Genomic DNA, 25,962 nt, shown 5'->3' with positions numbered 1-25,962 from the left:
TAACTACATGCTCGCTGTGGGTTCAATCCTGATTTGGTCTTCCCGTAGGAAAAACTGACTATATCCGGCTGCGTTGTACTAATAAATAAGTCTCGAAAGCTTGCAATGACCGCGTAGGTCGTTGCGTCAAATAGAAGAAGAGAAATAAACAATATCCTATTGTTCTTATTCATATTTGTTTATGTGTAGTCATCTGGTTAAATCCTGTAGATTTATACCCGACAGAAGGGACTACAAGTTCAAGCAGCTTTTTGCAAGAGGCTCTGACGTCTGAAATCCTAAAATCTTCAAGAAACATGTGTCCCTCTGGAATATCATTTTGCTCCTAGCCAAGCCGATCTTAGGCATAAGCTGTGTGACTACTACTTAGTTCCTGAATGGTGGTTCCTATTACCTACATCACTATTATCTATCTGAGACTACTTATTCTGATGATTGATCAAGTGGTATCATATCCATTCCTGATGAGCTGAAGTTCAGTCCGTACAAGATTTGAACCCTGGATGGACAGTCTTTCAAGCTATACATTTTACTGTTTCATCAGGAGGACTGACACAATGCAGGTCAAGCAAGACAAACACATAGATAACATAAATAAACACATTAAAACTATATTTAAACATTTAAATGCATAAAACAAAAGCTCCCATAATCCAGTTTAAAAGCAACCTCTCCTGCATACAGGGGACTCGAGAAAACAGGTGTGGACGGTTTTGTTTGTCTTGTTAAATAGCACTACAAACGTTACACATACGCATGCCAAATCATCATCATCATCACTATCAGCAGTAAGTACGCTTTCATGAGCATCATATATGCTTAGCAAGGTGAGCAATGCTTATGAGCTTATTGCTTAAGGTGAGCATCAGGATTTCAAAGTTTGTAGAGATCGTTTTTCTAAAGGAAACATAGAATCCGTACAAAGTTTGAAGTCTTGTACATCGGGGTAGCCATACTCAACAACCTTCCCTGACGAATCACCAAATTCTTGAAATCTCCAAACAGGAAATTGGAATTCAAATGAGAGCAGGTGCTGCAGCCTTGAAATTGTCCAATGTTTGAACAAAACTGATTATTTTTAGTCGCTTGATGACGTATCTTGCGTTGGAATTCATACATGTAACGACACCCAAATGTTTTTGTTGGAGTAAAGTATTGAGGTTTTACGAGGTTTTAACGCTACTTCCCGTCTACGAACAGATATGCAAAAGGCGGTAAACTCATTATTTTGCTATGTTTGGCCATCAGCAATGGAGAAGCAGAAAAACACAATCCCTTCAGCATAACTTTGGTATGTATCAGTTTGCATTCCAAGAAACCGTGTGAATCACAGCACTCATGATTCTGGTACCTATTTCCAGCACTGCTGCCCTAGCCTTTATCTTCGCTGAGATAAGGGCCACGCACACTGTTGACACTAACGCTTACTCAACAAGTTAGCTGGTTCGGATCCAATACACAGCCCTGGAAGGAAATAAGGGCTTCGAGCGAGGTGAGATCTGCAAGTTGGATGACTTTTTTTTCTTCCTGCCCGAAAGTGTAATCGCAAAACCCTTTTACCCCGGTGGGTATGAGTTTCGGGATGGGGGATCGGCAGTGCATCAGCAAAACTTACCACTACGCATTCCCCGGAATGGCTACACTAACGGTTACAGGTTGGCACCTTATCTTATCTGTGCTGCTTTTTTTTCTAGTTTCAAGCTTATCTTGCTTTTTGCTCGCCACTGCCGGGCTGAAGGGTTTTTTTTACGATAACGACGGGGACGGGCGCAGCAAGGTGATTGTATCGTAGACCCTGTGTTGCGCTCCATCAGAAACCGTGGAGACACCTGCCCAGCTATCCCAGTTATCGACAAGACAACGCCCAAAGCGGTTGGGCATCCTGGGCATCCGTGAACGTGCCAGCAGAAGTGCAGAAAAAGTGTTTTACCTATAAGCCTTTGCTCCGAGTGAATTTGTGCGTGGAATAGCAGTGAGAAAGGAGTGCAGTGAGTGGTGGATTCCTGTAGAACAGACAGTGTAGTGGGAGCTACCGGAAGCTCCAGCGAATTATTTGCCCCGTACCGGTGCCCAACTTCAACAAGCAAACAGAACGCGTCCCCGGCACGCGCAGCACAGCCATGCGGTGGAAGTTACTTCTGCTGCTTTTCTGTGCGGTATCGCTGATCTCCCTATCAACCAGTGCCGCCGCAGAGGAGCACGAGCAAGAGCAGGATGACGCAACGGACGACGACTACGATGCGGTAGCGGCGGAGAATGAGGAGCAAACCGAACCGGAGGAGCAAACCGATCCGAGCGACGAACCGGAAGACACCGATCAAAAAACGAACGAGGACGTGATCGACGTCGACACGGACGCAGTGGACGAGGGCAAGGATAAGAAGGGCAGATACTACAACTATGCCGACTTTCTGTCGGAGCTCGATATGTCCGACTCCAACTACAACTGGGAAGGTAAGCTAGATCAGTTTTTTTGTTGGTTTTTTTGGTTACTTGGAAAAGGATGAAAGTTCCCATCTACTGTACGCACACGGGATTCGTTTGAACTTGCTCGCTGTAGCCTAAAAGCGACTCCCCTGTTTATCTTATCGTAGCACCTGTGTCCGCGTATTCTTGGGCCCACACGGATGACACATTCATTTGCGCAAACGCTTGTTATTGATTAGATTACACCCGTCCATAGTTGTGTTGGAGAGCTCAAGACATACACGCACGACTGGATATTACACGCGAGCGTAGGGGCTTCTCTGCGGGGCAGAGGTTAGCCGTGCACCGGAAGGGCTGTGTGCCCGAAGAGCACACGGTACATGTTGCAATTTTAATGCTGGAGCAACTCCACGCTCGGGAAGGCCGTTATCTTGATAACGGGCGTGTTGGGGACGATAACGACTTTCAATAACGACTTCATCGAGCCGACTTCAAACATGGAGGACGCATGATTGAAGTTGATCGATTCGAAGTTTGCCAATGGCTTGGTTGGATAAGAGCAGTGGCATGAGCGTTATAGAGCGAGGAGAGGTCTTTTGAGGCTATGTATATCAGAATAGCTGATCAAGCCCATGCCCAAGCCAGCTTATGTTGCGCCCCTCCACAGAGTACAGCAGACCACTTTATCTGATAACCCGTATCATCTAGCGATAGATAAATTGTGTAGTGTCGATTGCGAAATGCTCTCCTTATGCGGTCTGCGTTGATTCATGGCCATCGACTACCCTATTTTTTCAAATTCCCCTGCCCTAATACTATAGATCCAATGAATCGCGTCCAGCCGAAGGAACCGCCGACCCACAGCATCGACGGTGGATACATCATCAACCCGACCCGGCTCGCCCAGATTCGGCGCAACTTCCTGTACCCGTTCTACGATCGGGGCGGCCCGGAAGATACCGGCGATCTGCAGCGCGACATACACGCCTCGATGCCGCAGGTCCACAAGAACTTCAACTTTCAGCTGCCGTTCTTCGGCTTCCGGTTCAACTATACGCGCGTGTCGATGAACGGCTTTCTGGAGTTTTCCGACCCGCCCGAACACTACACCTACCCGCTGTCGTTCCCGATCAAGGACTGGCCGCAGCGCAACGACCCCTCGTTCATCGGAATCTTCTTCTCCAAGTGCCGGATCGGGCGCATCTACCAGACGGACTTTGACCAGCGGGCGCCCGGCGTGTACTTCCGGATGGAGCGCGATCTGATGACGCGCACTGATCGGGCGGGCGTCGAGATGCGCGAGCGCGTCATGTGGGACATCCGGGAGGGTGTGGTCGGGTCGGACACGTTCGTGCCAAAGCACGTCATCATCACGACCTGGAAGAACATGAGCTTCGCCGGCGGCATTGACAACTCGCTCTACCGGGTAAGTGAGGGTCGAAGGGTGTAGTTGCCTAGCTGGCTTTACTGACACGAGTCTCTCGCGTCTTCTTTAGACGAACTCGTTCCAGATGGTGCTGGCCACCGATGAGGTGTACACGTACGCCATCTTTAACTATGCGGAAATCAACTGGTCCTCGCACACGGAGGCCGGCGGCGACACGACCGGTGGAGAAGGTGGCGTTCCCGCCTATGTAAGTGTTGCTACGCATCTGCGCGGTGTGTAGGACACCTAACTCACCTTAGCGCTTCCTTTCCAGATCGGCTTTAACGCGGGCAATGGTACGCAGGCGTACGAGTACAAACCGTACAGCCAGGCGTCCGTGCTGCGCGACCTGACCGGGCGTGGCTGGGCGAACGGTTTCCCCGGCCGGCACATCTTCCGCATCGACGAGCGCATCATGCTCGGCACGTGCAACAAGGACATTGACGCGTCCCATCTGCCGCTGGTGTTTGCGCCCGAGTCGGGCAACATGCTGGGCGGCACGGTGGTGAACATTACCGGGCCGTGCTTTACCCGCGAGGACCGCATTGCCTGCCGGTTCGACACGGAGGAGGTGGTCGGCACGGTCGTCGACACGAACCGGGCCATCTGCATCCAGCCGTTCCTGAAGGCGCAGGGCTACATCCGGTTCGAGATTTCGATCGGCACGGATCGGTTCAAGTGGCGCGGGCGCTACTTCGTGGAGACGCCCGCCACCGCCACCGATCGGATCTTCTTCGAGACGGACGACGTGCACCGGCGCAACCCGAACGAGATCCGCATCACCTGGAACCGGTTCAACCTGACGACGAACCTGAACGCGAACGTGCAGATCTCGCTGTGGGGCTACCGGGAGGCGACGATCCGGCCCGAGCTCGAGTTCATCGACATGATCGAGACGCAGCTGACCAACACGGGCGCGTACACGATCATCCCGGCCAACTACCGGATGCGCGACAACCCGCGCACGGTCGACATGCAGTTTGGCTTCATTCAGATCAACCTCACCAATCCGGAGCAGTACAACAATCTGCGCATTTCACCGTAAGTAGACGTTAAAGACGTGTTTAAGAGGACGTACAGCACTAGTGGGGAGAGCTCAGAATCGAAACTACCTAGTTCCGATTCTAATTCCGATTCCGGAGGCAACTCCGAGTCCGGAATTGAAGGAATGATCAGTAATGGAATTGATATCAGGAGTATTAGAAACGACATCACGGAACCTCCATGAGAATGGATCGTTTACAAATAAATTTGGATTCTTGGCGGCTATCGATACATATCATAGACCCAAACGGTTATCCCCATGGAGATACCGAATTCGAATTTTATTGCGGATCCGATTCCGGAACCGGTTCCTGAGCCGACTTCGGAACCGGTTCCTGAGCCGACTTCGGAACCAGTTTCTGAGCCGAATCCGGAACCAGTTCCTGAACCGATTCCGATTGCCAAGCTGATTCCGGACCTTCTATCCGGAATCGATTCCAAAAAAATCATCACTACACAGCACACTCTATCCTTTACTATCGCCCTTCTCTATATAAAAAACAGCATCCTATGGTCGAAACCGATCCCACTCGGTTGGTACTTTGGCCCGCAGTGGGAGCGCATCCACGGGCGTAACTGGCCCCGGGCCCTGTGCGACAACTGGCTGCGGACGGATCGGTTCCTGCGCAACTTTGCCCATGAGCTGCCGATCTGTCCGTGCACGCTCGAGCACGCGCTGCACGACAAGGGCCGCTTCCTGCCGGATCCGGACTGCGACCGGGACTCGAACCCAACCTGCCTGCAACACCGCGGTGCCATCCACTGCGTCCGATCGGGACAGCCGACGGTACAAGGGTCGGAGCAGCAATGCTGCTACGATCGTAACAGCTACCTGATGCTATCGTACGACCAGATGTGGGGTTCGCGGCCCCGCCGCAACCACAACATTGGTCAGATCCCCTGGAACGAAGCTAACAAGGTGCCGACGCTGTCCTCCTGGTTCCACGACGTCCGCCCGTACTACTCCTGCTGCATGTGGCAGGACGAGCAGGCGGTTGGCTGCGAAACGTTCCGGTTCGAACGGCGACCGTCGCAGGACTGCATCGCCTACCAGTCGCCCGGTGTGGCCGGCGTGTTCGGCGACCCGCACATCGTCACGTTCGACGGGCTGCAGTACACGTTCAACGGTATGGGCGAGTTTGTGCTGCTGCGCGGTAACAATGGGCGCGAGCGGATCGATGTGCAAGGTCGGTTTGAGCAGGTGGCGCGCAACATCCACGGTCCGGTAATGGCGACCCAGCTGACGTCGATAGCGGCGCGCGGCAACACGTCCACGATTATTGAGGTGAGGTTGCGGCCGCGTGAAGCCCAGTGGCGCTACCGGCTGGACGTGTTTGCGGACCAGCGGCGCATCTACTTCGACCGGCAGAGCCTCAAGTTCCAGCACTTCCACGGTGTGACCGTGTACACGCCGACCTACATCCTCAACCAGTCGGAGGTGGTGATCATGTTCTCGTCCGGCGTCGGTGTGGAGGTGGTGGAGAATAATGGCTTCATGACGGCACGCGTCTACACACCCTGGAGCTTTATCGTAAGTATTTGGAGTGGAGGTGGAGGTTTTTTTCTGAGATCGATGAGAGACTACATACATCACTTTTGCAGAATAAAACGCGCGGTCTGTTTGGCAACTGGAGCTGGGACATGCAGGACGACCTGGTGACACCTGGAGGAGCGATCATCACACCCAACATCAACAATTTTCAGAACGTTCACGAACAGTTTGGATTACAATGTAGGTGTCCTTTAGAGTTGTATTTCATGAATCATTCGTTGTGACTCATTGTTATGAATCTTTAGTGATGAGCGATTCGAATCTCGAAAAGAACCTCCAAAGATTTGTATAATACATCTGTCTTGTATTTGTATTTATACATCTCTGAAGATTCGGAAATCTTCAATCGTTTATGAATATCTGAAAATCCATGAATCTTCAGAGATTTATGAATTTCAAGATATGGAATTTGGGAAGATCCAGAGGTATAGTGATCAACTTGCACGACTTCACAACATGACGTCGTGGGTTCAAGCCTCGCAGATATCTTTCGAGATTCATGTATTTTTTGAGAATCGCGTATCTGGAAGATATTCTTGAATCTTTGAGATCCCATGAATCTTTTCAACCGAGATTAAGATTAATTGAACCATTTCAAAGATTCATTCAGATTCGTGAATCTGAATCAGATACACCCGCTCATCACACTAATCTCGGCTTTTGGTGCGAATTCTAACGTTCGTTTGTTCACCCAACAGGGATGCTCTCCGATCGAGAGGTAGAGAACATCGGGCAGGCATTGTTTACGCGCGAGTTTGGCCGCACCTCGAGCTACTTCGCCAATGCCAGCTTCATACCGAACTTTGTGCGGGAACCGGCCAACTTCCTACCACCGAACCGGTCTCAGGACGTGATACGAGCAGAGGAGCTGTGCGGCGAGAGCTACCAGTGTCGGTACGATTTTGGCATGTCGCTCAGCCGGGAGATGGCCCACTTCACCAAGAACTATCACGCGAGTGTCATCAACATACAGACGGTAAACGAAAAGTAAGTGACGGGAAGATCTGCTTCCAGAGATTTTCAATAGATCCTAGCGCATTCTTTGCTGTGACTAACTTATGGCGACCTTTTTGTCTCCGGCCTCGCGATGATTCCTCAGACGTGTTGTATCGTGTGGTATACTGGAGACACCCCGGTTTGGCCGTAAGTCCAACTTCCTCTTCACACCCGGGGCGCGCGTATCGTTCGAATGTAACGAGGGCTTCTTCCTGATCGGCGACTCGCGTCGCATCTGCATGGAGAACGGCCAGTGGGACGTACCGGAGCACGGATACACGGAATGTTTGCGTAAGTATGAGTTCAGACTGTTTTGGCAGATGTCTCCCCTCCACTTCCCCTGTGTGTGTGTGTCTCTCTCTTTCTCTCTCTCTCGTGTCTGGTGTTACACCAACGCACCCAGCATTCGCCGTTCACCCTTGCCATTTCTCGCCTCGCCCCCGCAGGTGGTGTGTTCTATTCGCGCCGTACCGCTTGGATCGCGATCGGCATTGTCATTGCTGTGATCATACCGCTGCTGCTGTGTATCGTGTGCGGCGTGTACTGTCTGCGCAAGCGCAAGCGCAAGGAGGACCCGGACTGGCGGCTCCCGCTGCCGTCCCGCTCGGGGTCGCGCGCCACCCTGCGCAAGGGCGACGACAGCGAGTTCGACGACACGACGATCAAGAAGACGCTCCGGTACGACGCGACCTACCGGACGAACGAGCCGCTCGAGGGCAAACCGAACATACAGTTCGAGCCGAAAAAGATGGACCTGGACGAGGAAGATATCACGTCCTCGGAAGGAGGTGAATATAGCGCTAGGGTTGCACGTGATATCGAGTATAAAAACCTGGCTGATCACAAACAACTAGGTCGGCGCAGTCAGCGTGGCGTAGGCGGGCTGCAGCAGGCGGGCATGTTCTCCGGCGAGGAGGAGGAGGACGACGACGACCCGAAGGGATATCCGCCGCCACCGCCCCCGATGAGCCAGCAGCAGCAGCAACAGCAGCAGCAGCAGCGTAGTATGCAGCCCGAATCGCCCACCCAGACGTACGGTGCGTACAGCCCAACGTTCAGCGACATCGATCAGGTCAGCAGCTTCGCCACCGAGGACAACTCGCCGCTCAATCAGCGCCGGCCTCAGAACGGCAACCTGTCACCGATGCCCAACACGAGCCGCAGCTACTACACCGGCGAGCAGGGCCAGACGCAACCGCTGGTCCAGAACGTCGGACTGCCCAACCGCATGGACAGCCGCTCGACGGAGGTGTAAGGAGTATGGTTTAGCATGGTAAACCCACCCCTGGAGACATCTTCCTTGTATCAGTATATGACAGCCACATAGAACACACGCACACATTTACACAAACACAGACACAAACAGAGACACACAGATGCCAGTGGGTATGTGTTTTGGAAATGTTTCTTTCTCCCCAACTCCTCCCTAACACCCCACCCCCTCTAACTAACCATGGCAGGTTTGACAGGTAGAAGATCGTTTTAGTTGCAAAAGCGCAGCACTAAGAAAATAGCTTAATATATGGGGCAGCAGTGCCCTTGCTAGGAAGAACGTAACCAGTTTCGCAGCAGTTGAAGTGTTAATCTTATCGTGTAAGGAATAGGAGCGCACCCCTGGGACAGGTTAGCGAAGACAGCGCACCGGGGGCCGAGAGAGTACCTCTCAGCCGCAGCACAGAGGAGGCATTCTTGGAGGTCTGCAGAGATAAGATAAGGCGCTCGCTAGACCACCTCGAACGGTGTGTGCTCGATTTCAGTTCTTTTTTTTTTTGTTCGCAATAAGCAGTATTTTAGATATCCTCCATTTTGGACAACACCTCAACAACTCGTGCGAGTGTTGTTGTGAGGTCTCATTATACTGGCAGACTAATAGCAACTCTTCTCCAAAAAGAAAAACAAACAAACATAAACACAGCAATGGCAATGCCCGGTTTTTGACGATCAAGCGCTGTACTAAGACGTCCTCAAGAACGAGTCTTACTGTACCATCTGCACCAATGTTTTGAATTTAGCAGCTCCCCTCCCCCCTCCTCCTCTATTTCTCGTCTGCCGTATCTACGTATCTTTTCTCGCCCACTCACCCACCTCTGGCGTGTCATTTGCAGGTGAGGAAGAGTACGTGGCACGGAACGCGGGCACCTCGTTCGGTATCGTGCTGGTCATAGTCATCCCGATACTGCTGATCGTCATACTGATCGTGCGCTACAAGATCAAAAGCTGGCAGCGTAGGGCGGGCGAGAAGGCCGGCAATAGTTTCTAGCAGTAGGGCGGACACACAAACACAGTACCTTCAACGACAACAAACCAGTGCAGTTGCCATATCGATTCACTAAGCTTAGCGTTAGACGCTTCTAGACAATTAAGGACCATCTTTCCCCCCGCTCCTTCCAGTAAACTACTTCTCTAGGTCTATAATGTACTTTTTTCTATGTTTATTTTTAAGGGGTTTGTGTTTGAAAATGAAGATAGAGAGAGAGAGAGTAAACAAAAATCCTTTACGTCGCTTTTGTTAAGTTACATGTAGCGTCAGCGTCAAAGCATTTTTTTCATCCTCCATTCTGTTTGATGCATGGACACCGTAGGGACAAGCGAGCGCAATAACAAGTAATCGCTGTGCCCCGCTTCATACGCATTGTGAGGCACGGGTTTTGCTCCACAATGTGAGATATGATTGATATGCAATGACAACAACGGTGCCTCCCTCCGCACACAAACAGTGCAGTTTCAAGGAACGGTGAATTCAAAGATAATGACTTGTTTGCTTGGACATATCACAACACAATAATAGTAAGCGATGATTAGTTTTTTGTTGTTGGCTAACCTGTACCGAAAGTAATTTCAATAAACGTTTCATCTTTTCAATTAGCTTAAAGTTGGCGGTGTTTTGATTATTTGGTTTGCTTGTTTGTTCTGTTCAGGTAAGTCTCAATTCATTGAAGTAATGTTCCTCAATTCCTCAAAAATAGCACTAGTCAATAGTTACAGGACTATAAGGGTCCATAATTCCAAGATGACATAGAGCACATAGTCCTGATCTCAAACCTAAAGTCTGTTCAGGCACTGCTCCCGAACCTATTAATCTATCCCTGATCATTCCTAGATACTTGTTTCTTTTCAGCAGATTCTTCTTCTTCTTTGGCACAACAACCGTTGTCGGTCAAGGCCTGCCTGTTCACTACTTGTGGAATTGGCTTTCAGTGATTTAATGATTTCCCACCATAACAGGATAGCCAGTCCTACGTATGGCGGCACGGTCCATTCGGGGCTTGAACCCATGACGGGCATGTTGTTAAGTCGTTCGAGTAGACGACTGTACTACAAGACCGGATTGGAACATATTAATGTTTTTAAATTACATATTGAATTAGAACCTATCTTTATCTCTGAAATCATATAAACACCTCCTTGGTCCTGGATGACCTACATTCTTATTGAAGAAAAGAAATGAAAGCAATACAAGAAAGACATCTAAATTTCTAGACAGAAACGGTAGAAATGGTGTATTGAGGCTATGCTGGTAAGGACGGAAACTCCAGATAATATTTTGGAAGTCTATGTCGAAGAACTGGAGCATTTGAAGGACGTTTCATGTGTACCGAGGCTAACCAATAACTCGTCTTAATTTCTACCAGACAAGAACTACGCAACTCAGACATGATCAAGGACACTTCTTCTTCATGTTGTGCCTACGCGATCTAGGATATAAATGCCAGGATCAGGCTCAAACATACAACTATCTATAGGGATTTCCAAATAAACAAGAACCTGTGACGATCGTTAGCTTATTTCAACATCTTATTGACCTCCCGGACAGTTTTACGCACATCAGACGCGCTACGCGTTTAGTTACCGCTCAAGAGAAGAACAAAATTATCAACTATGCCCCCCTCCCTGCTTGTTGTCGTGTTAGTTAGCAACGATGACGTCTTCCTCCTCTATAGTTACGAGTGCCTATTGAATTGCCAATAAATTGTTCCTAAGCGCGGGGTTCATGAGAGCATTTGCGCTTATCTGGAACGAACGCTGACAGTACCGTTCGTGCCGATTCTTTCGCTTCTACAAACTTTTAAATGACGTACCGTTTTTTTTTGTGGCATACAAGATGATTGTGTTTGTTTTGTAAAAATAAAACGGAGAAGAAAAAATAATCCCAATTAAAGTCAGCATTGGTCGAAGCACACGGCGTGAATGGAACCGAACGAAGCGGCCACACCAACCACCAACCACGCTGCTTCGAGTGCGTATTTGAGCCGCACACACACACACATCAGACCGGACAACCTTACCCTTACACACACAGAGAAACAATCAGTACGGTCTATGCTGGCTGAGAGCAGGGCGTAAACATGCTTAAACGGTTGCGGCGCGCCGACGATCTCCCCGTTGCGCACAGATGTCGCGGGCTGCGTATCAGCGCCGAAACTGATATGCGGCGCGCACGCCCTTGGGGGGGTGAGCGATACGTTGTCCCGTTGTCAGGCACGGGTAATCTTCCTGCGAGCATTCCGTCGCCGGTTGCGTCTCGGTGTGGAAGCGTGTTTGTGGCGAGCCCTTTTTTGCTGCTACCCCCAGTGAAGTGTACGATCGACCGTATTCATCCCACCTTGGACAGCGTCAGTTTTGTGGGTGTTTGTGTGTTAGTGTAGGGATTTTTGTTGTTTTTCGGAGGTGCGTAGAGCTTGTACGAGCCCCGCAGGTACCGACAGCGATCAGGATACATCAGGCAACGTGTGTAATAGAACGAGATAGGGGGAGAGCGAATCGAGCAGGTACACGCATCCTAGCCAACGCTCGCACACACAACCTAGCACGATGCTGGGCCGGCTGTTACTCTCACGCGGATATCACAGCACAAAGGGTGTGTTTGGGCATCGTCCCCGGCCAACGACGCGCTATGAAGGTAAGGCTTGTGCGTTGGTGCGAACGCTAAAGAGCAGTAGAAGCTGCTCGTACCGGTTGCACACGGTGCCGGTGCCTCGATCAATGCCCTCCGCTGCTTCTATCAAACGATTCTGCGATTACGATTCAAACCCGTTCGAGAGCCTACCTGCGCGGCACAGTGTAAACCGATCGTAGTCTCCTATCACCGGACAGACAGTCGAGACAGAGTGTTGGAGTTTTTTTTTTTGTGTGTGGTGTTTGCTTTCCATCTTTCTATCTGCGCCTTCCCTCCCGGCAAAGATGCCAGTTGCCGAGTGCTTTTGTTAAGCTCTCCTTATCGCGTCCACTGATGTGTCTCCACACACAGAGAGTCCCAGTTGAAGTGTGCGGATTCCTCTCGTCACCTGGCGCGCATCCGTGCTGATAAGACCGCGTGGTGTGTGCTTGACGATGGCCTTGCCACGGATGCAACAGCCATGAGGTCCTGCTGGTAGATCACACGTTGAAAGCAAACCACCTCAACGCTTATCTATGTGCGAATTGTGAATCTCTCTCTCTCTCTCTTTCCCAACAGGACTTGCTGCAGCGGTGCTGGACAAGCGCAACGCCAACGCCAACGTGTACCGGTGGGTCGAGGCGTACCGCAACCATGGCCACCGGATGGCCGCGATTGATCCGGTCAAGTTTCACCTAGCAGACGAGGCCGCCTCCGAACCCCTGCCAGAGCTCCAGTACGCCCGGTACGGGCTCGGCGCGGGCGATCGGATCGATCCGCGCGGTCTGCTCAATGTGCCCGCCGCCCAGCAGCCCCTGTCGATGGCCGAGCTGGACGCGCTGCTCGCCCGCATGTACTGTGGCAGCTGCAGCATCGAGCTCGCGTTCATCGAGTCGGAGCAGGAGCGCGAATGGTTGGCCGGCCGGTACGAGCAGCTGTTCCAGCACGAGCTGACGGTGGGCGAGCGGCGCGAGCTGGCCGAGCTGATGCTTAAATCGCAAGCGTTCGACCAGTTCCTGGCCGTCAAGTTCCCGACGGTCAAGCGGTACGGGGGCGAGGGCGCCGAAAGCATGATGGCGTTCTACTGGGAGCTGTTCCGGTCGGCGGGCGAGCACGAGCTGCGCAACGTGGTGATCGGTATGCCGCACCGCGGCAAGCTGAACGTGCTGACGACGATGTTTGGGACGCGGCCGGCGAAGATATTCAAAAAGTTCAAGGGCCACCCGGAGTTCCCGGCGATACCAACTCCAGGCGACTCTGGACAACTCCAAGCGACTCTCAGGCGACTTCAGATGGCTTCAGACGACTCCGATCGACTCCGGACGGCTCTGGACGACTCCAGATGGCTTTGGGCGACTACGGACAACTCCAGACGACTCTGGATAATGCTGGGCGGACCTACCTTCCCGAGTCGGTTCCAAAATTTTCGGAGTCGACTCCGGATTTTGCTCAACTTTGCCCAACATTATTTGTAAAAATGGCAAATTAACTTGTTTTGTTGTTGCTTCTTCTTGTAGACACCTCTACGGATATAACGGTGGGCGGTAAAACGTTCCACCTGAACATGCTGCACAACCCGTCTCATCTGGAGGCGGTCAATCCGGTGTCGATGGGCAAGGCCCGGGCGAAACAGCTCGCCCTGGCCGACGGTCCATACGATACGAGCGGCCCCGACCGGCGCTCCAAGGTGCTGAACGTCCAGGTCCACGGTGATGCCGCCTTTCCCGGCCAGGGCATCAACCAGGAGTGTCTGATGATGGCGGCCGTGCCGCACTACGAGGTCGAGGGCACGGTGCACCTGATCGTGAACAATCAGGTCGGCTTCACGACGCCGGCCGAGCGCGGCCGCAGCACCCGGTACGTGTCCGATCTGGCCAAGGCGATCATGGCCCCGGTGGTGCACGTGAACGGCGACGACCCGGAGGCGCTGGCCGGCGTCACGCAGCTGGCGATCGAGTACCGGCAAAAGTTTGGCAAAGATTTCTTCATCGATCTGAACTGCTACCGGCGCTGGGGCCACAACGAGCTGGACGATCCGACCGTGACCAACCCGCTGCTGTACCGGGTGATCCACGGCCGGCCCTCCATCCCGGACCGGTACGCCGGCCGGTTGATCGAGGCGGGCGTGTTCGACCAGCAGGACGTGGACGCGGTCTCGAACAGCCACCGGAACTATCTGACCGCCGAGCTGGCGGCCTGCGAGCAGTACGAGCCGGAGCGGAGCTACTTCGGCGGGCAGTGGACCGGCCTGCAGCAGCCCGGCGACGAGGTGACGGTGTGGAATACGGGCGTCGACTACCGGCTGCTCAGCCACATCGGTCAGGAGAGCGTGCGGCTGCCCGAGGGTTTCGTGAGTGTTTCGCCGGAAAGTGTTTCCCCACCCTTGGCAAAGAGATTTCATGGGTTTTGCTTTCCTGTTTTAGAATGTACATCCGCATCTGCAGAAGACTCACATTGATGCGCGCCGAAAGCGGATTGCCGAGGGGCAACGCATCGATTGGGCCACGGCTGAGGCGCTCGCCATCGGCAGCCTGATGTACCAGGGCTTCAACGTGCGGCTGAGCGGGGAAGATGTGGGCAGGGGTACGTTTGCCCAGCGCCACGCGATGACTCCAGACAACTCCGGATGATTTCAGACGACTCCGGACAACTCCGGACGACTCCAGACAACTCCGGACGACTCCAGATGACTCCGGGCGACTTCTGGTGATTCTGGACGACTCTGGATGACTCTTGACGACACCAGACGATTCCAGACGACTCCGACGCAGGAGGATGCCGGACGACTCTGGGACCCGACCGACGACTTGGACGACTGACTGGAATGACTCTGACGACTTACGACGACGACTCCCGGACAACTTCGGACGACTTTGGACGATTCCGGACGACTTTGAACGATGCTTCACGACTTTGGACGACTCCGAACGACTTTGAATGATGCTTGACGACTGACTCCGGATGACTCCAGACGACTTCGGGCTACTCTGGGCGACTCTGGATGACTCCAGAAGACTTCAAATAACTCCGGACGACTCCGGACTTCTCCGACTCCGGATCACTCTGGGTGATTCCGTACGACTCCGGGCGACTTCGGTCGAATTCGGGCAACTTTGGACGACTCCAGACAACTCCGGACGACTCTAGACGACTCTGAACGACTCCGTCTCAGGACAACTCTGTGCGATTCCGGACGACTCCGGATGACTCGGGACGATTGCAGATGACTCCAGACGAATCCGACTCCAGACGACTCCGACTCCGGACGACTCCGACTCTGGACGACTCCGACTTCGGACCACTCCGGATAACTCTGGACGACTCGGGGCGATTCTGAATGACTCTGGACAACTCCGGACAACTTCGGACGACTTCGGACGACTCCGGACGACTCCAGACGACTACGACTACAGGCGGAACTAGTGTTTCCCATTTCGCAGCAGTCGGAGTCGGATCGGGGTATTGAGGGTGCTCCAGAGAGCACATCACTGGTTTTAAGGCCCTCTTTGAACACCTACCTAAACTCTTACCTCTCCGCAGCGAAATGGATGGTCTGCAATGGGCTGGTGATGCTGCTGCCCCATGGCTACGATGGGGCCGCCTCCGAGCACAGCTCCTGCCGCGTTGAGCGCTTCCTGCAGATGACGGACTCGCGCGAAACCAGCCCGGACGGGGACGCGGTCAACCTGCAGATCATCAACCCGTCCACCCCAGCCCAGTACTTCCACGCCCTGCGCCGCCAGCAGATACGCAACTTCCGCAAGCCGCTGCTCGTCGTCGCGCCCAAGACGCTGCTCCGCCTGTCCGACTGCGTGTCGCCGCACACGGACTTTGCCCCCGGCACACACTTCCAGCCGGTGCTGCCCGATCCGGCCCCGCTCGATCCGAAGCGGGTGCGGCGCGTCGTGCTGTGCAGCGGCAAGCACTACTACACGCTCGCGTCCGAGCGCCAGGCGCGCCAGGTGACGGATGTGGCACTCGTGCGCGTCGAGTCGCTCTGCCCCTTCCCGGTGCAGGCCATCCGGGACGAGCTGGCCAAGTATGCGAATGCGCGCGAGTTCGTCTGGAGCCAGGAGGAGCACCGGAATATGGGCGCGTGGACGTTCGTGCAGCCACGGTTCGAGAACATGTGCGAGCGAAGGGTAAGTGATGGGGGAACAGGGACGAATCGGCTGATAAAATCACTGTCGGTGTGCCTTTTTTTCTGTTGCAGATTCAATACCGGGGTCGTCCGGAAGGTGCCACCGTTGCCGTCGGTGTCAGCAAGTGGCACGTGCGGGAGGCCGAGGATGTGATTAAAACCACCCTGTATTAAAACCCAAAAAAGAAACGTTTCCTTTACGCTCCAATTTTCCCCACGCTGGGTTTTATCGTTTGTTTTTGCGTTTAATTTAACTACAGCCTTCCCCGAGTTACACGAATAATACGTTCCAATGAGTTCGCGTATGTTGAATATCACGTTTTTCAGCCAAAATATAGTTGATAGATAAGTGATTATTTCTCACAATTGGGTAGCAAAAACGTGAACTTTTGGTAAGACAACTCTTATTTCAGTTCACTGTTGAATGATTGAAACAAAGAGAGTGCTTCGATCCTATTTTATCTTTCCGATCAACAGTTGGCACATTACCCACATTATTTTCGATTAAATTTAGTACTCTTCTGCACTTACCTAATACATCTGTTCTCGCTTTCCTTTGAATCTTTAACCAGTTGTTATGGATCGCAATCCATGTGAATGGATCGCAGTCAACTACGTCTGAATCGTTTTCAACTACGTCTGCATCGTTTTCAGCGACGGATTAAGCTTATGAAATGAATCAAGTAATTAATGCATTCATTGCTTAAGTTAAATAGCAATGTTTTATTTTTTATATATTTATATATTACTTTGTGAAGCTTTCCCTACCATTTATACATGTTTTAATGTTCGACAACATGTGGCAAACGAATCCCTTACAGTCATCAATGGGAATTAAAGATGATCGGCTGCTTATTTATTGCATCCATTACCTCATCTTCATTTAATGGCTTCGATCGTTAAACTAAGCTTTTCCAATTACTAAACGTATTCTGTATTGGATTAAAAAAATGAAAATATGACGGCAAATGCATCAATTTATGACAGTTGTTAATAATTAATAATGTTTTTTTTTTACATCGTGATTACGATGAAGCGGCACATCGTCCATCACCATGCCACATCTTTGATTGTTTGAGGTTTCAAGTTTTGCGTGGAGATTGTTCAGAAAATCCGTACATATGTCTTGATGTATGACTCTGTTTTGTAGCCTACAATGAAGCATCCCGTTTCTTGTCACGGCACAAACAATGGAGAAATTACGCGAACGTAAAGCAGGCACCACCACTTGAACCGTTCTTTGACCTACCGACGATCGGTCATAATTCACTCTCATTGAAACTTGAAATCAAACTTCATTAATAAAAATGATGAAATTGTCTGTGTATTAATTGCGTAGTTCCATTAAATTTTCGGCACATTCTTTTGCTCCGTTCTTACATTGAATGGTAAAACAGGCCGTGCCACAACGTAATGCATTCTTTTGAATGTATGGTTGAAATCTGCAATAACTCGTGAAACTGTTGGAACTGAAACTATCCAACGACGCAACCTTTCAACGTGCTCTTTTTTGAGCTTCTTGTGTTCTCTAACAGTAGCACTAGCTGTTGTTCTTACTCTTGAATTCGAATTCTTGATCTTCTTACTAGTGTTGGGTAAATCTGAATCCGAATGAATCTTTGAAGAGTTTCAATGAATCTGAATCTCGATTGAAAAGATTCATAAATCATGAATCTGTAAAAAATCATTAATCTAAAAAGATTCATATATCTCGAAAGATTCACGAATCTCTAGGGATTCATATATCTCTAAAGATATGAGCTTGAGAGCTTGAGCTATTTCTCATTCTTCTTGGCGTAACAACCTCATTGCTTGAGCTTCTTCTTGGCGTAACAACCTACGTGGTCATGCTAGCCTATACAGGCTTTCGAGACTTCTTCGAAAGTATCACGCAGCCGGATAGTTTGTTTTAGTTACTGGGAGAGGATCTATGCGAGGCTTCGACGGGCATGTTGTTAAGTCGTGCGAGGTTACCAATGTACCATGGGATTGCGCAGTTTCAATATTTTGAAAATCGTACATTCCGAAAGGTTCATGAACCACTGGAGATTTATAAATCCTAATGAAATTTATAAATCTTATGGTTTCATGAATCCTTGGAGACCCAGTAATCTTTCGAGATTCATTTATCCTTGAAGATTCATCAATCTTTAGAGATTCATGAATCTTTAGAAATGCTTGAATCTATGGAGGTTCGATTCGAGATTCATATGAATGAATCTCAACGAAAGTTTCATGGTACCCAACACTACTTCTTACAATGATGCTTTCTGGAGGAACCTTACTAATTGAAAATTGAGGTAAATATAAAATGGATACTTGAAGAAATGTTTCTACGTCATGGAATACCACTACGGGGAACGCCTATGTACTGTATCTCATGTTGAATCCCCGCCTGAGGGGCCATCTCAAACATTTTCATCGACTTAGTTCCCCCAATCCAAGTCCAAAGTCATTTTTTGTTGTTTATACCTTCTTTTATTATGCAATATGTAAAATAGCTACAAGAATGGTTACACACACGGTGTGTGGTTTTGGTTTAACGGTCGGTTTTTTGAGTGATTCAAGCAGGCGCTTCCCGGTGGGCGAAAGGCCTCAATCCCCCTCCGAAAATAATGGCCCTTATTGCTGGTTGAGAGTATTTAGTTGCAGTCACTATTGCACGTGTCATTAATCTCTGCGATTGCTGTTTGACGGTTGCTTTCTGAGTTGCGATGTATCGATCAGCGATGGTCTAATTCGACACTCGAAAGCTAACGAATAGAGTGTGTATGTGTGTATGTGTGCTGCCTATATATGTGTAGCAGAACGGGGTAAGAGTACGTTTCTTACGAAATATGAAATTAAATCATTAAACACATTAAACCGCTGGCGGTGCGAAATGGGCACGCGCGGTTTTGGAATAATTTGCACAACACTTTTGTAAAACAAAAGCCTAATATGAGGTCCCCAGCCCCTACTTCCCAACACAAAATGAACAATAATCTTTCCTATACATTTGCAGCTCGCGAAGAGTCTCCTCGCAACTACTCGCTCGCCGCAAACGACCCGATCGGCGTGAGATGCTTCGCGAGCGTATTGATGTAGTCGAACGTTTGCAGTATCAGCTTGTCGTCCGGGCGGTAGATCGCCTCGAAGCCGCGGTGCAGCACCGCCACGTACGGGACGCCACTGTCCACCAGGAACTTGGCGAACAGCATCGCGCTCTCGTGCGACACGCTCACGATCACGGTGATGAGCGGGTGCCGGCGCAGGTACGCCTCCAGCCGCGGTACGTTCAGCGCCTCCAGCCGCGGCTCCTTCAGCGAGACGGACGCGAACGGCACGTTGATGCTGTTCTCGATCGCCACCTTCCGGTAGTCGGGGCTGCTGCGTATGTCCAGTATCGCGGTGCTGGCGGGTCGATCGCGCAGCAACCGGATCAGATCGTACACGCTGATGCGCGGGTGCAGCTCGGCCTGCACCTCGCGCAGATCCTCCTCGGTGTAGTTTAGGTCCTGCAAGAGGGGGTAGAAAAGAATGCGAAGGGTTTAGCTCGACTGCAATCTGACGACAGAAACAGGCCGCTTCCCGTACAAACTCTTCCGGGCCTTCCTCGTGCAGGGCAAACTTGCGGTAGGTGATGCTTTTCGGCGTAAACTGGTACATCGTTTCGGAGTCGTTGACGCACGACTCGATCACGATGTCGGGCAGATCGCTGAACAGCAGGATGCACTCGTTGAAGCCCGACTTGAGCAGCGTGCCCTTCAGCTGGCGCAGTATCGCGATGCCGATGAACAGCGGGTAGGAGTTGTCGCCCAGTATCAGCTTGTCCCAGAGGTGGAATATTTTGTGCAGCGGAAACACATCTGCAGCGGACAGAAAGAGCGGTAGTTAGCTAAATGTGAATTTCAAACGCACCCAGGCACGACGACTTACGGCTAAACATGGTGAGAAACCACGGGATCGCGTACAGCTCCGGTATGAAGCTGATGCCGTGCAGGTGGTTCGCGAGCGCCGGCTCGTGGAAGAAGATCAGCTGAAAGAACTTCACCAGATACTCCTTGATGATGGCCGAGTTGTCCTTCAGGAAGAACAGGTGCAGATACTTCGGTATGAACCGGTACAGGCTGAGGAAGGCCCGCTCCTCGTCGTTGAAGTTAAGGTACAGGAACGGAGCGGTCAGCGAATCGAGCCCCTGCCAGTACACGTACTGCGGGTGGGCGGCCACCCACGCCTTCAGCAGGCGCTTCAGCTTCGCGTGCCCTTCCGGCGCGGACAGCAGCTCGTTGTACTGGTGGCAGCGCGGTATGTCCACCTCGATCTGCCGGTCGGTGTGCGTCGGGCTGCACTTGTCCAGCCGCTCGTACGCCCCGTTCGGTACCACCCCGAGCAGGCAGGCCCACACCTGCCCCCGGCACAGCGGCGGTATGTCCTTCGCCGCGAACGAGCGCAACAGATCGTGCGTGTACGGGTAGCCGTGCAGCAGCGTGTTGAGCAGCACCAGCCGATGGAACTGGTACAGCATGTCGCGCTCGCGGATCACCAGCGGCAGCACCGTCTTGAAGTTGGCCGACTCGAGGTACGCGTCCGTGCTGTAGATCAGCGGCAGATAGTCCTCCTCCGGGATGCCGGACAGCCGCTCGAGCAGCGTGCCGAAGTTGAGAAAGATGATGCGGTGGTCGTGCAGGACGCTTTGGCTTTTCGGCGGCGAGATCGACCTCCCGTTCAGCATTACCAAGCTGCAAAACAGGGATGCAGGGGGACAAAAGCGATAAATATGAGCGGAACGCTCGCCCTCACATGGAGCATCACCGCCAGTGCTGCAAAATGTCATGAGCATCACGAGATGTTCGCTTGATTCTCATTGCTGATACTCAATGAAAGTGCGTCATGACATGCCGAATGCGACATGCGAATGCTTGAGTCCAACGCGATACTTTGACTGAAAAACTGAGCTTAATGCCTCATGATAATCATGAGTTTTTTCTGGCTGTGAACAGTGCTTCCAGTCACCAACACACATGACTGAAACGAAGCTCAAATCAGCTCACGTAAAAAACTGTGATGATTAGAGGTGACATTTTTGCGATCAACGCTTGGTTATGACTTTTTTTTTACTGTGATCAGTATCAGTTCTGCAAAATGTCATTGACATCATTATGACAGATTCCGGCTGACACAAAATCATGTCAGCGTCACGAGCTCTACTGCAATGATCAGAGACTCAAACAGTTGTTGCGACCATCACATGCTTGGTGACATTTTTTTAGTACCCAACTCTTAATCACTCACTTGGTCACGGCATTTTCTGTCGGTGATAATCACGACATTCTTGGAATACACTTGGCGCGTGGTTCCAAGCAGCAAAATGAGCATGCTTTCTAGCTCTGTCTGGTTTGATGGTCTGTCGGGTCGAACAGAACATGAAACCATGCTTATTTTGTTCCTTGGAACCACTCGCACGCTCCGCATATCTCCCATGACTATCGTAATGATCACCGACAAAAAATGTAGCAAACAAGTGACTGACCAAGAGTACACAACATGTCACCAAGCATGTGATGGTCGCACCTCTGATCATCACAGTAGAGTTTGTGACGCTGACATGATTTTGTGTCAGCCGAAATTTGTCATGACGATGTCAGTGACATTTTGCAGAACTGATCACACATGACATGACATCATGACATAATGATTGACCAAGCGTTGGTCGCAAAAATGTCACGAAGCACACCACGGTCGTTTTGAGTATCACCTCTGATTATCACAAATGATGACATTTACAATGACATTTTGCAGCACTGTTTACCACTTACTTTGGCAGCGATAGAATCGGCGCTTCGCTCTTGATGAGGCCCTCCTTTTTGAGCTCCTGCTGCACGTCCCCACCGGCCAGCTGCCACAGGTAGTAGATCTGGCTCAGCGACAGATGCTTCTCGACCAGCGTTTGCCCGCCGCCGACCGCATCGCTCGCCACTGCCGGGCTGCTGCTGCTGCTGAGCCGCACAAAATCAAACACTGGATCCTCGAGCGTGTCCTTGGCGAGCGGGCGCCTGCGGGGCGAAATCGTGAGGCACTCCTCTATGATGCGGCGCAGTCCCGCGTCCATCGCTTCGTACACCTCCAGCCGGTTGTGCTCGCGGGCCAGCTTCTCGAACACGGCGTGCTGCGTGTTAACGAGGCTGAGCACCTTGCGCACAATCTGGGACAGCTTGAGCGATTCCCAGAGCGTGCAGCCGAGGGCCAGCTCGGCCAGCACGATGCCCAGGCTCCACACGTCGCTCTTGGCGTTCGCGCGGCTGCCGAGCAGCACCTCCGGTGCCTGGTAGCGCACGTTGCCGATCGGAAAGGACACGTACCGGCCGCCGCCCGTCATGTGGTACAGGCCGTAGTTGTACAGCTTCACGCCAAAGTCCCGGCTCACCAGCACGCTGGTCGGGTCGAGATTGCGGCAGACCAGCCCGCACCGGTTCAGGTGGGCCAGCGCGGCCAGCACCTGGTAGCCGATGCGCAGCAGCGTCTCCTGCTTGTTGTTCTCGCCGATGAACGTTTCCGCCAGCGGGCAGCCGACGTACTCCTGCACAATGATCGTGCGCTCTGCAAAACGGGATGAAAAGACTATTATTATACCACTCCGCATGTACCAGTGCGTACCTGGCACTTTACCGTGCTTGCCCCGTATCGCGTCCAGATAGGTGCAGAGGTGCTCGTGCCGCAGGGCGTCCGACTTGAGCAGCTGCGCCCGGCCAAAGATGCCAATCGAGTTGGGCGTCAGCGGCAGCCCGTTCGTCCCGCAGCACTCATCGTTCGGGTGCGCCTTGGCGAAGAACGTCAGCACCGAGACGCGGTAGTTGAGCTTGGACGGTGCCATCGGCACGACAGCCCCACTCTCGACCGAGCAGCCGCGAAAGATGCTGCCGCTCTGGTACTCGGACGCGATGCGGCGCTCCGTCGACGAGTTGGTCACTTTCATTCCCGCGTACGCCCACCCGTCCCGACCACCGGCGCCCTTGTACAGCCCGTGTCCAGCAGGGAGTGTTGGTTGCGCAAGCCGATGCGATGCACGGCCCTAGCTAGCTTACCCACCGGTCGCGGACGTTCTGCCAACACAGCACATCCAACAGAACTCTACGGTATACGCCCCCCTGTGTGTTTTGCCGAGAACCGCCCGTGAGCCCGTGAGCGCTGCAACAAGATAGACCGAACGAATTGGATTAATTACATTTTTAAGAATAAGAATTTTAATCGAATAAAAACAGAGGATATCGAAGCAGTTGTTGATACATTTGTAAAGTTATTTTGTAATGGTAACATATTGCATCAATTATTGAAATTGAAACACACCGCACTGTATGCATGATTGATGTTTACTACTGTAACAACGAAATTATGATTATAACACGCTGTCAATGCTTTGTGAAGTTTATTTTTTCGTTTGAGAAAAAATGCAAATAAAAACCACGTACACTTTCCAAACCTTAGTTAACGAGAGCAGCACAAAACATTAGACAATTACTCTTAACACGCTTATTACTCTCATTTTACACGTTACTTTCTAGGGGGCCATTGTAATGTAGTGATGAAAAAATAAATAAATTATTTACAATATGCTTACACACTTACATTTACAGCTCAAAAACACCGCAACATGTATGTTGTTTGTTGTGTTGTGATTCAGGCACGATAGCTGACCGACCGTGCCAGCTGACAGCGCGCTTTGACAGAAAGCTTTCCCTGTCTCGCTATCTCCGGAGCATTCGCTCTGCCAGCACCGCAGTGGCGACATCTGGAATAATTTGAAATATAATAGAATAGAATTAGTTTATGTTTACATATTAAAACAAAACGTTTGTTGCCTATTATTTTCTACTTTAAGTTTCAGATGCACACGCACTATGAAACGGCGGTGCTGGAGATCTTATTATTACAACTTTGCTCGGGAATGAACCATCCCATCTGTATGCAGGGGTTTCACCAAATAAAGCTCTGCAGAAATGGTGTTTACTTATCTGCTCATTGCACTAGGGGGAAGAATGGTATGCAGTTTTAACACACAGTTATGCAGGCACCTGTATGGCGTGATTGATAGAAGCCACGTACACTAACGTACCTGGACTGCGGGTTCCACTATCAAGTCCCATTAAGATCCTTAATATCATCAAAGTTCGCAAACGGATAAAAAATAGCTTTTAAGGTAGAGGAAACTTTGCATAGATTCATATGTAAATGGATTTATTTGACCGAGAGGATAGGTACCATGAATATAAAAATGATTTATTACATTTCTCTAAGAGGTAAGCTCTACTTCTGAGAGGTGAACATCGAGTTCGAAGTGTCATAATAATAACGGCCAATATACATTAAACATAGAGACTAGAAAATAAACTAAGTTTGATCATATCAACGAGTAATTTAAATTTCATTTGAATTAGGTTTATTTCATTCGTATCATTTTTTGTTGTTGTTGTGCAAGAATTTAACAGGAATTAAAAATCGTCAGTAAGCTGACCACTTCAATACCAGCAACGCAATATAAATTAGACATAAACAAAAACCAAACAAAAGCTCAAATGCGTAATTCATCGTAAAATGTATTCTTCGTTCATATGTTGCAATGTTGTATCAATCAACTTTGTTTGTTGCACAAGAAACCATCGCAACAACAGATTAAATTTTAACGCTACTGTGTGCGATAATCAAATACTCTATCGTGACCATTCAAGAAACGTGCTGCTGCTACTCGAAGATGGCGACAGAAAAAAAAACAACAGAACCCTCCACAAACAGGAAATTTGCACGCGCCCTTAATTAAGTCATTTAAGCCGCACACACAGCGTTGGAGATTTTGATAAACATTCAATCCATAATAATGAAGCAAACAAACCAAAAAAAAAAACGTTCTACAAGTCTATCAAAGGCGCACGGCCACACCGTACCGCACCGAGCCCACTGGGAAATCCTTTGGTATGCAAGCGGACCAGTTACTATGGCAGTTTTAATTTAATTTAATCGCGACTCACGCTGCCCCTTTTTTGCTATTGAATTCCGTGGACGTTATCAGACGAAATGTCGCACCGCCAAGCCGTTTGGCCCGGTTTGGCTACGCCTGGGTGAGGGTGAGGTGTAACGCGCGACTGGAAAAATCGCCAGCAATTGTCAGGTTTACCAATAGATTTTGATTTTGATTTTGGTTGGATGTGATTTCCGAGGCAGCGAAGTACTATTGTTGATCGGTAGAACACGTGTTGAATTGTTTGAAGTTCGTAATACCATGATGTTAGGGACTGAAACGGAAATTATGCATTAATAGCCACAGCTCACTCTTCGACTTTAGTAGAGATAATAGTATTCTTGTTTTTAGAAAGTTAGATTAATGTTCTACTCCTCATTATTTGGTTCCTGTATCTTAGTGGGTTGGATTGGTGTGTTACTCTACGATGTTAAAGATCTGTGAATTTTTGAAACACCAAATTACCTTAGTAGTAGGAATATGTTCATCGCAATAGTCCGGTCCATAC

The 25,962-nt window shown here is 50.6% G+C and overlaps 3 protein-coding genes across 7 annotated transcripts; 2 read left to right on the top strand and 1 right to left on the bottom strand.

The window, feature by feature from the left end:
* Positions 1–1,780: 1,780 nt before the first annotated feature.
* Positions 1,781–10,317, top strand: LOC120905872 (protein mesh). 2 transcript variants are annotated; one of them, XM_040317148.1, is made up of 10 exons: positions 1,782–2,454; positions 3,249–3,853; positions 3,924–4,061; positions 4,128–4,894; positions 5,402–6,428; positions 6,500–6,629; positions 7,148–7,436; positions 7,549–7,736; positions 7,892–8,233; positions 8,300–10,317. In XM_040317148.1, exons 1-10 carry the CDS (start codon positions 2,121–2,123, stop codon positions 8,698–8,700), a joined length of 4,221 nt encoding a protein of 1,406 aa, XP_040173082.1. In that variant the 5' UTR covers positions 1,782–2,120; the 3' UTR covers positions 8,701–10,317. The 2 variants fall into 2 exon arrangements, with proteins under 2 accessions (XP_040173081.1, XP_040173082.1); XM_040317147.1 differs by having other exon boundaries at positions 1,781–2,454; positions 7,892–10,317.
* A 1,472-nt stretch (positions 10,318–11,789) lies between these two features.
* Positions 11,790–16,671, top strand: LOC120905523 (probable 2-oxoglutarate dehydrogenase E1 component DHKTD1 homolog, mitochondrial). The gene is made up of 6 exons (XM_040316376.1): positions 11,790–12,345; positions 12,901–13,577; positions 13,823–14,671; positions 14,745–14,933; positions 15,687–16,463; positions 16,535–16,671. Exons 1-6 carry the CDS (start codon positions 12,258–12,260, stop codon positions 16,634–16,636), a joined length of 2,682 nt encoding a protein of 893 aa, XP_040172310.1. The 5' UTR covers positions 11,790–12,257; the 3' UTR covers positions 16,637–16,671.
* Positions 16,672–18,917: 2,246 nt separating this feature from the next.
* LOC120906413 (TBC domain-containing protein kinase-like protein) lies at positions 18,918–24,185 on the bottom strand. 4 transcript variants are annotated; one of them, XM_040318080.1, is made up of 6 exons: positions 24,068–24,185; positions 23,111–23,629; positions 22,261–23,041; positions 20,381–21,183; positions 20,039–20,310; positions 18,918–19,959 (listed from the first exon to the last, which is right to left on the bottom strand). In XM_040318080.1, exons 2-6 carry the CDS (start codon positions 23,415–23,417, stop codon positions 19,489–19,491), a joined length of 2,634 nt encoding a protein of 877 aa, XP_040174014.1. In that variant the 5' UTR covers positions 23,418–23,629; positions 24,068–24,185; the 3' UTR covers positions 18,918–19,488. The 4 variants fall into 4 exon arrangements, with proteins under 4 accessions (XP_040174014.1, XP_040174015.1, XP_040174016.1 ...); XM_040318081.1 differs by lacking the exon at positions 24,068–24,185 and adding an exon at positions 23,911–24,026; XM_040318082.1 differs by lacking the exon at positions 24,068–24,185 and adding an exon at positions 23,922–24,022.
* Positions 24,186–25,962: the final 1,777 nt, after the last annotated feature.

This window comes from Anopheles arabiensis, chromosome X (genome assembly GCF_016920715.1).
Source record: "Anopheles arabiensis isolate DONGOLA chromosome X, AaraD3, whole genome shotgun sequence".
Lineage (NCBI taxonomy): Eukaryota > Metazoa > Arthropoda > Insecta > Diptera > Culicidae > Anopheles > Anopheles arabiensis.
Note: the sequence above shows the minus strand (reverse complement) of the source record. Positions and strands in the feature narration are given on the sequence as shown.

What these genes read in the sequence shown, in the direction of transcription:
- LOC120905523 (XM_040316376.1), top strand. Translation starts at nt 12,258, where the DNA reads ATGCTGGGCCGGCTGTTACTCTCACGCGGATATCACAGCACAAAGGGT. An exon ending in GCCAACGACGCGCTATGAAG is followed by an intron (nt 12,346 to 12,900) that starts GTAAGGCTTGTG and finishes CTTTCCCAACAG; the next exon opens with GACTTGCTGCAGCGGTGCTG. An exon ending in AGAACATGTGCGAGCGAAGG is followed by an intron (nt 16,464 to 16,534) that starts GTAAGTGATGGG and finishes TTTCTGTTGCAG; the next exon opens with ATTCAATACCGGGGTCGTCC.
- LOC120906413 (XM_040318080.1), bottom strand. Translation starts at nt 23,417, where the DNA reads ATGAAAGTGACCAACTCGTCGACGGAGCGCCGCATCGCGTCCGAGTAC. An exon ending in CGCGATACGGGGCAAGCACG is followed by an intron (nt 23,042 to 23,110) that starts GTAAAGTGCCAG and finishes CCCGTTTTGCAG; the next exon opens with AGCGCACGATCATTGTGCAG. An exon ending in CCGATTCTATCGCTGCCAAA is followed by an intron (nt 21,184 to 22,260) that starts GTAAGTGGTAAA and finishes CCTGTTTTGCAG; the next exon opens with CTTGGTAATGCTGAACGGGA.
- LOC120905872 (XM_040317147.1), top strand. Translation starts at nt 2,121, where the DNA reads ATGCGGTGGAAGTTACTTCTGCTGCTTTTCTGTGCGGTATCGCTGATC. An exon ending in ACACACCCTGGAGCTTTATC is followed by an intron (nt 6,429 to 6,499) that starts GTAAGTATTTGG and finishes TCACTTTTGCAG; the next exon opens with AATAAAACGCGCGGTCTGTT. An exon ending in CGAACAGTTTGGATTACAAT is followed by an intron (nt 6,630 to 7,147) that starts GTAGGTGTCCTT and finishes TTCACCCAACAG; the next exon opens with GGATGCTCTCCGATCGAGAG.